The 9,870-nt window shown below is 42.5% G+C and overlaps 1 protein-coding gene across 1 annotated transcript; it reads left to right on the plus strand.

Annotated features, from left to right (window-relative positions):
• The first annotated feature begins 555 nt into the window (after positions 1-555).
• On the plus strand, positions 556-4,776 carry LOC124695737 (vacuolar protein sorting-associated protein 32 homolog 2-like). The gene is made up of 8 exons (XM_047228559.1): positions 556-676; positions 770-900; positions 1,952-2,051; positions 2,879-2,964; positions 3,072-3,163; positions 3,930-4,044; positions 4,134-4,326; positions 4,537-4,776. The coding sequence occupies exons 2-7, from the start codon at positions 814-816 to the stop codon at positions 4,320-4,322; spliced, it is 669 nt and encodes a 222-aa protein (XP_047084515.1). The 5' UTR covers positions 556-676; positions 770-813; the 3' UTR covers positions 4,323-4,326; positions 4,537-4,776.
• Positions 4,777-9,870: the final 5,094 nt, after the last annotated feature.

Raw genomic sequence — 9,870 nt, forward strand, 5'->3', positions numbered from 1 at the left:
TTGGCGGCCGACCCTTGATGCGTCGGGCGGCGAACTCCAGGGCCTGATGCCGGAGATGCGTCAGGTTTTCTTCTACCTCCCTTGGAGGCCATGTGTTGGTCTTGCGGCGGAGCTCACCCTCTTCACTGAACCAAGTGGTCTAGTCTCCGGTGCTGGTGTAGATGGCCGCCGTTTCAGACCTGAGTTCGCCGGCGGTGTTGCAGGACCCGATTGCGTTTTCATTTCTTTGTTCAGGGTCTGTGTGGTAAAAGCCAAGGACATAGATAAATTTCTTCCTGTAAACAACGTCCTTGATGTAATTTGTATCACACCACTGTTAGTTTCATGCAGTATCCAGGCCCTCTTGTTAATTTTTTTTTATTGCACTAATAAAGATAGAGATACCCTAAATTGAAGTACCTGCATCTCTAGGCCAGGCTCTAGCCCATCCATCCCGGCCCGCCCTCTCCACAAACCACTGGGACCCAGCGTCCCGCCCGGGCCCGCCCAAACTGCCGCACCGATACCTATACGGCTATACCGATACAGACTTGAGAGGCCGGTAACGATAACTCCGCGTCCCGCTTTTACCCCTTCTTCTCCCCCGCCCAGAGCGACTCCCGACCACGAGCCCCGCCGACGAAGCTACCGCCACAAGACGCCGCCCGCAAGCAAGAGGGAGAGCTCCAATCCCGGCGTACCTATCCATCCATCTACTGCTTGACTCCCCCGATCGGATCCGCCGCTCGATTTTGACCCCTTGTCCTTTTGTTTTGTTACTCTGTCGCAGATTCAATCCGATCGGAGCGCGATCCGGCAGGTCGGCGGCCAGCCATGTCGGGGATGTTCGGCAGGGTGTTCGGCAAGTCCAAGGAGCAGAGCCAGGCTACCGCGTTGGCCTCCATCGACAAGCTCAGCGAGGTGAATGAATCGATAATCGTCTGACCCCCTCGCCCCGAATTTTTTTTTTGTTGCGAAATCCCTCGGCCCGATTAGATGATAGGAGGAGTAGTTAATACTCTTGGGGTGGTTGCCACTTGATATCTCAGTGTAGAATTGGTGAGCTAGTTTGCACTGTGTAGGCTCTGTGCATGTATGGAAGGGGATTGGATTAGTTGTAACTTCTCATTGCATGTCGGCTGCAATCTACTCCCTCCGGTCGGATTTAATCGACGCGGAGGGAGACCTGCTGATGCATGCCATTAGCTGGTGAGTGCGTCAATTAAATGCGTCCGGAGGTAGTAGTAGATTTGAGGTGTCTCCTCTCCGGGATGCTGCCGTACTGGTACCGGGTGGGCAGACGGATTGGGAAGGTTTTGTACTTAGAAGCCACACCTTAACTTTGTGATAATTAGTATGGAAGGGTAATACTCTCATGTGGTCAGTGGCTGACATAGATGAACGAAAACTATGCCCTCACGTGATGCAGTAGTTAGCAGCGTAAAGAGATTCTGATGTAAGAACTTGCCAGGACGAATGGTTTTGTTCAATGAGTTAGTGCGAAAGGTTGATGATGCTATTAACTATACGGAGTTACAAAAGAAAAGGGTTCAGTTTGCTGGTCTGAAGGTGTGGGAGATAGAATTTAGGTTTTGGACATGCTTTTTTGGTTTAAGTGGGTCCTTTTCAGTGTTGTAATCAGCCGCTTCCGAAAGAAGAGAAGTAGTAGGAAACAAGGTCAAGAGGGTTCAATTCTATGTACATAATAGCTGTTGTCTTCTTAGTCCTCTGGATTCTGAAACCCCTCGGAATCATTAATGCATGTAATGTTTAAATTCAAATATGAAATATCGTATAACTCATAGATCTATATCTTAACTACTCCATGTTGCCTTGATAGGTTCTAGTGTGACCTGCATTCTTTCAGAAGAAAGTTTTTTCCCATGAAATGCAATAGTGGTTATAATGTTCTTATTTTATTACAGTTTGTATCTGCAAACTAACTGTCTTAAATGCTTCTTAAATGCTTCAGACTCTTGAAATGTTAGAAAAGAAGGAAAATTTGCTAATGAAGAAGGCAAATCTTGAGGTTGAGAAGGCCAAAGCGTTCACCAAAGCCAAAAACAAAAAGGGTATATACCAGCTCCAAGAAATTCATTGATTTTCAGGATAAACTCCTAAAAACTGCCTGCTCTTTCATTATTTTTGGCTATTGCAGTATGTTCTATCCATGTAAATGTAATGATAGTATCTTCATAACCACGCACATTTTAATTGCCACCCATGCTGCTTTGTGCTATTATCGTGCTATTTTTCCTTTTATTTTCCTAGTTTTCTACCGTTAGTTTATTTGGTGAGCCATCATGCCAGTTTTCATGCCTTGTGCTGTTACTCTGCTGTTTTGCCTTTTATTTTCCTAGTTTTCTACTGTTAGGTTATTGGTGAGCCAGCATGTCAGTTTACATTCTTAGTTACCTCAATCCTTACCAGTTATCAACATTTGATCAAGTCACTTCAGATGATTTACTATATGATGAAAGTTATTATTCTGAGACAATTTTGGATGGGTTACCTACTGCTTCTATTTGTGAACAATGTTTGTGTGCTTTCCTCCTGTGGTCTAAGGCCTTCTTTTCTGAATAGACATTGCAAATTTCATTGGCTAGTGTAGAGTTCTCCTCTTGTGCTCTGGTACTCTTTATTTTTAATCATTTGTTCAAAAGTGCATCACCTATGCCTATGACTGCTGCGCTTCTAATGTCCTAGCTAGAAAGTGTTATTCCTTTCCACAATTCTATGTTTGCTCCTCATTCTAAAACACATAGTCATCTTTTCTTCTGTTAATCCATATGTTTCTCTTGCTGGATACTGTGCAGTATCACCAAATGGCATGAGTTTCCTTTCTTTCCAAAGCTAATGAGTGGAGAATTAATTAATAAATTGTCTTTTTTTTTCATAGCTGCGATACAGTGCTTGAAGAGGAAAAGACTATATGAGCAACAGGTCGAGCAGCTTGGGAACTTCCAATTAAGGATACATGATCAGGTGAAGTCTCAAAGGACATGTGGTTCGGTTTTCCTTCTTGGTCCTATTACCCGGATTGTCTGATTTAGTATTCACTATATTACTTTATGTGTCTGTTCTTATTGTAGATGATAATGCTGGAAGGTGCAAAAGCTACAACAGAGACTGTGGATGCATTGAGAACCGGCGCATCAGCAATGAAAGCTATGCACAAATCAACGTATGTAATAGTAATCACCTATCTTGCATTTGAGTTCTATTTTTTTTCCATTATTTTCTCTCCAAATCACTATGTTTGTTGGTATATATACTTTGATAATAGGCCACATCTGTTGGTAAGCTGAGGTAGCATAATCTGTTAGGTTGGACTTTAGATCATCGTATTTTGTATTTTCCTACGATTTTCATCTAAACTATTGATTATCAACTTAGATGGTACATCAAAGAAGGTCTAGTGACTTAACAGATGTAAGCATACATGTGTTTACTATTGGTGGGGCAATAATAAATGCTTAAGGACTTGCAGTGCAATATACTTGAGGGGAGCTCTTGAAAGAGCTTTTATGGTAGAAGCTAAAGTTTATGCACACTTAAAAATCTCGGACAATACTTTGTTTGATACAGTAAAGTTCTGCAGAACGCCATAGAACACATACAGCTTCATATGCTCCCTAGTTTTTGCATCAGTAACAAATAAGTCCTGTTAGCAGTTGGATTCTGACTTGCTGTCAGTGCAACACCATATACATGTCAGATTTATAGTCCTTTTCCTTGTAATAGGAATGCTCTAAAAGCTGGTCAGTTTTAATAGAGTTTCAAGTTTTACAGTTATATTATCATACACTTGTTTTCATTATGTAAATAATTGAAATCAGAAGCCATATAAATAAATGGAATGCTTTTGCTTTTTTTTTTCCTTTGCTTCTTTCATTTTAGCGATTGCTTCTTGGTCTGCAGATATAACTCTTGTGTGTTTTCTTTTCCAGAAATATTGATGATGTTGACAAGACCATGGATGAAATTAATGACAATATGGAGAACATGAGGCAAATCCAGGATCTTCTATCTGCGCCTATTGGGGCAGCAAGTGATTTCGATGAAGTATGTCTCTCTGTTTCTTTCTTTCTATCCTCTCAAATGTGCACGCATTCACGAAAGCAAATTTTCTAACCTTTTACTGTATTCGCTAGGATGAACTGGAAGCTGAACTTGCGGATTTGGAGGGAGAGGAGTTGGAGGCAGAGCTACTAGCACCTACCACAACGGCTCCTAGCACTGCTCCAGTGCGTGTACCTGCTGCCCAGCAGTCGAGTCGGCCCTCTGCTAGTAAAACTGAAGATGATGAGCTGGCAGCTTTACAAGCAGAGATGGCCATGTAATTAGGTATTTTCCCATCTCTTATTCCCTGAGTCAGGGTTGCTTTGTTGTTTCATCTCATTCAGTAAACATGCGAATTAAACCACTCTCAAGGAGCACAAGCCTTAAAAACAGTTAATTTGGGGATGTTACTTTACATGATCATTACAACCTGAATAACTACGGTGTCACACGTTGCGCTTAGAACATGTCACTAACAAGTTCTTTATATCACAGTTTACAGGCCTTGGTGTGGTCTTGTTTAGAGATCAGATTCTGCAAATATATATTGGGACCACAGTGTTTTTATGGAGGTCTTCCTAGAAAGATGTGAGAAGTACACAGAAACGAGTTGCATCTCAACCTGACCCCCTTATGTATGATATCTTGTCATGCTAGTGCTTTGTAATCAAACGTCCAAGATGCGCTGTTGAGCACATTGTCAGATAATAAAGGGCATTCTGCCGTCATTGTGTATTTCTGTTTTTATCATTTTTAATATAGCGTCAATTAGTGGGCCGATCACAGAGTTGCTGTTGAATCTAATTTTCAGTGCATGTTTAGTGTGAGAACTCGAAGTTGTCAATGCTTTCGTTGGTGTTGTACCTGAGATGATCGATTGCTCGTTGAATATAGATCGTCCAGTCGTGCAAGGCGTTGTAAAATTTAAAGGGCGGGTCTAGCGAGCACACTCGCTTTGGTTAATCCTAGCACACCTCTAAATAAGGAAAGTTAGTTTCCTCGTCATCCAAAAGATAAAAAAGGAAAGATTTTGTCCTCGTCATCCAAAAGATAAAAAAGGATAAAAAAACCTCTAAATAAGGAAAGTTAGTTTCCTCGTCATCCAAAAGACAAAAAAGAAAAGATTTTGTCCTCGTCATCCAAAAGATAAAAAAGGATAAAAAAGAAAGATTTCGTCCTCGGCATCCAAAAGATAAAAAAGAAAAGATTTCGTACACGTGGACCTGATCCCAGAAAATAACTCACATTAATTTTCCTTTTTAAATGTTCAAAATCATATAACTTTTACATCAGATGTCGAAATTAGGATCCGTTTTCACTTCTGAATTTCTTGCGGTGCAGGATCTTCAAAACTAGATCTCATTTCTGTGTATTTGGATGAAGTTTTTTTAAAGCAACTTCTACGTGCGACAAAGCAATTATAATGCGAGACGATGCAACTTTAGTGCGGGTCGAAGCAACTTTGCTGCACAATATAAATCTACATTCACAACGAAAGTTGCATCGCTGGACGCCAAAGTTGCCCAACCATCCATCAAAATTTATTCGGTGGACACCAAAGTTGCTTCACGGATGCCAAAATTGGGCCGTCACAAATAAAATTTGCTCTGCCGAGTACCAAAGTTGCTTTGCAGACACTAAAATTGCTTGGTCGGGCACCAAAGTTGCTCAAAAATTGCGTCACCGGGCACCAAAGTTGCTCTGCAGGACACTTAAGTTGCTTCGTCACATATTGAAATTGCTCCGATGGACATCAAAATTGTTGTCGGGCACCATAGTTGTGCCTTTGTGTACTAAAAAGTGTACATGTTTGTTGCACACTAAAGTTGCTTTGTCGCACATCAAAATTCTTTTGCTGCACAACAAAATTACTCTATCGCGCGTTAAAATTGCTTGTTAAAAAAATTCGTCGAAACATATGAAAACGTGGTCTAGTTTCGAAGCTCTCGTGAAGATTTTAGAAGTGAAAACAAATTGTAATTTTACCACTCGATTTAAAAGTTAGTGTTTTAAAAAACGACACCTAATATGAAATAGCCTATCATTTCTTTGACGTCCGTCTGGCACGGCGTCGGCCCGTAAGATTTCAGGCTCAAAAATAGCTGCAGCTCCTCCCGCTCAAACCACGCATGCATAAGACCCACATGCGGTCACGTGGTAACAAACTCAGTGCTTACCACTCGATAATGTCTAGATTCATTCCGAACTATGTGAAACAGGAAGCCGAAAGACCCGTGGAGATGACGACGTACGTACCAAACGCGTCCCTCATGTGACGGGATAGGAAATCGATCTTAACTGAACACATCTCTGTATCCTTATCTCAACACATGCACCCCTTATATAAATGGATCAGCACCATATGTTGGTGAGGCCATTCAGAGCAGTAGAGCACGCACACGCGGCACACAGAAACAAAGAGATCCATCCATGGCGCCCTCCAAGTGCCACCTCCTCGCCTTGTTCCTCGCCATCGCCATGATCGCCGCCATGCCACAGCCTTCGGCGGCCGTCAAGCCTGAACCCCCTACTTCCTCCACCACCGCAGCACAACCACCGACTAATCCGAGGGTACGACCGGCCTGCTTGTGGCCGTTTTTGTCACCGATATTGTGTCCGATTTTCGCTCCGATTTTAGGTTCAATTTTATGTCCGCCCTCGCCGCCACCGCCGCCAAGTCCACCAATGCCACCACAGCCGAAAGAGTGTCTGCCATCGATTATGGGGCTGATGCCATGCAAGGACTTCCTCACCAACCAAACGGCACCGCCGCCTCCATACCCAGGCAAGTGCTGCGACGGCCTTATGTCGCTCATGAAAGACACGCCCATCTGCCTCTGCCACTTAGGAGACGGTGGCTTCGACCAGGTCTTGTCGGCACACATGATTTTAGAAAACTTCGTCGGTCTCATGGATATCTGCAAAAGCGACATTCCCGCTGATTATGGAAGTTGCTCGGGTAAGTGAATACTGTTTTTTCTTTGTACATGTCTTTAGTTAATTATGGGAGGATTCTGAATATTTTGATGGATCTGAGAGCAGGACCCGTGCCACCGGTGAGGGCACCTGCCCCAGGAGCTGCTCCATAATGATGCTAAAATCAGGTAACTAGTTGTTTTCTGATAAATTCAGTCCTTATGTCAGCTATATCATTCCTACATGAACAGTACGTATCTATTTCTGTATTCTAACATGACCTGTCTTTGTTTGCGTTTTTGCAGAGCCACGGTCGTCATAGCATTAAGAAAGTCAGAAAGAAGATGAAGCTATGGTGCCGGACGTATCGTCGTTCAAGATCCATTAGTAGTGTCCATTGGTACGATTAGGGAGAAATTTTATTAGTTACGGTCGTCCATTATATGTAGCTTCATTGGTGTGCCAATGTCGCAGAAAGTTTGAGAAATTTTATCAGTTAAGGACATCCATTATTATATACTAGGAAAATTGCCCGTACGTTGCAACGGGAATAAAAGCAAAGAGTCTTCTTTGAACACTCTGGGTTGACAATGACTTCTCATGCATCGGTAATGGTGCTAGGCGCGAGGAATTTGTAAATTTAATAAATTTTGCTACGCCAACTTCTATTCCTCTTGCGCGACAACAACTACAACAATGGCCACCGAGTTGGCATCGAAGGGCAAATCCATTAATCATGTCATTCACCAAATTTGAATTTGAGAAAAAAATGGATAAAAATAAAGAGAAAAACACTAAAATCGCCTAAGTTTATCCATGTGTTAAAATCTCTCAATTGTTTCTACAATTCAAACAAAAAATGTGGAGATTCCCTACTTTTAAGTTCAGTGAAGCTTTATATAATTTTAAAGCTTGTTTGAGATGCTGAATTTGTATAGACTAATTTGTGATTGTTATCGTACTGAGGAAAACAAATGGCTGCATTCGAACTAAAGATGGTGAATTTGAGGTGCCAACTTACCACAATTGTAAAGTACTAAATGACCTCACGCCTGCCCAGAGTCAATGATCTACTTGTAGAACTGCTCAGCCAGAACTTGTCCACCATCTTTCTGGGTTCTTATTGTAGATGATAATGCTAGAAGGTGCAAAAGCTACAACAGAGACTGTGGATGCTTTGAGAACTGGAGCATCAGTAATGATAGCTATGCACAAATCAACGCATGTAATAATAGACAAATATTTCGCATTTGAGTTTTTCTCCAATTTTATTTCTAAATATTTCTAGTATGTACTCTGATAATAGGCCACATCTGCTGGTAAAGCTAGGTACCATAATCTGTTAGATCGTACTTTACATAAAAAAAGCAGGTGTAGTGATTTACCAGATGAAAGCATAAGTTTTTTTAACTATAGGTGGTGCAATAATAAATGCTTAAGGACTTGCAGTATAATATACTTGGCAAGAGGTCTTAAAAGAGCTTGTATGGTACTCTGTTAATATGTTATTTCACACATTAAAGATTTACAGAACACCGTACTGGATACTAATAGATTCATATACTCCCTATTTAAAATTCGAAAAAGGTCTCCCTATTTTTCCATCGATGACAAATAACTGTTATTAGCTGTAGGATCGGGCAATTCTGCCAGTGCAAGACTACATACATGTCAAATTGATAACGCTTTTCTTTGTAATAGGAGTGATCTGAAGGGTTGTCAATTTAAATCGAGTTTCAAGTATTACAATTATATTGTCATACACTTGTTGTCATTATGAGTAAATAATTGGAATCAGGAGCATTGGAACGTAATACACTTGTTGTCATTATGAGTAAATATTGATGATGTTGACAAGACCATGGATGAAATTAATGACAATATAGAGAAGAGACAGGTTTTTCAGAGCAGGTGCGCTCCGCACACCTGTATCTGGACCATACATCCCTTGCATAGCTTCTTGGGGATATGGGCCATGCCTGGCGTGTGTGGCAGACCAATGAGGCTTGCTAATCAGCCCCCAGAGCGGCAAGTTTTGAATCCTAATGGACCTCGTAGGTCACTGTTCCTCTGATGTACAGTTTTCAGTTTTCGTCTCTATCTGCCCTCGTGTGACCCGTGACTTGACCTGCCCCTTCATTTCCCCTCCTTCTCTCCATACGAAGGAGAACCTCACAGTAGCATCTATGGTGGGCGTATGTAATCACCCTTTTTATCATTGGTTATCGCACTAGCACCATCATCTCTCAATCTTACTAGCTGAAGCCAATATTAATCCCAGCTTAACTTGCTATCACTCATAGGCGTACCTAGCATTCCTCTTGCCCGGGCAGCTGCCCAGGCTTTCGGCCGAACGACAGACTTATTTTTACCCCTATTTCATATGTATTTGATACAAAATAAGCACTCTAGGCGTATTTGCCCAGGCTTCAGAATTTTCCTGAGTCCGCTTATGCTATCACTGATGTATGAATTTTATCTGCATGAGTTTGGAGAGGAATACTACGACATCCGATTTATGAACATTGACAGATGGTACTTATGCATCAAAAGTATGACTTTGTTGTTCTGATTTTGCACATGAACAAGGCATTGTCCGGCCCTAATTCGAGGTCTTCACCTAGCAACATTAGAGCATCTCCAGTCGCGTCCCCCAAACCGTCCCCCAAAGCGATTTGGGGCGCGCCGGACAAAAAAGCGTTCCGGCCCGCGTCCCCCAAAGCCCTTTTCGTCCGGCGCGCCCCCATTCGGTGTCCGGCGCCCCGAGCCCGTCCCCGTCCCACGGGGGACGCACCGGGGACGCCGGACACAACGAAAAGCGAGGCGGGGAGTGGCGGGGCCGACCCGTCGCCGGCACAATTAATTTAAACCTAACCGTCGCCTACCTCGCGACGGAAGTTATTGGCACGCAGC

This window comes from Lolium rigidum, chromosome 1 (genome assembly GCF_022539505.1).
Source record: "Lolium rigidum isolate FL_2022 chromosome 1, APGP_CSIRO_Lrig_0.1, whole genome shotgun sequence".
Lineage (NCBI taxonomy): Eukaryota > Viridiplantae > Streptophyta > Magnoliopsida > Poales > Poaceae > Lolium > Lolium rigidum.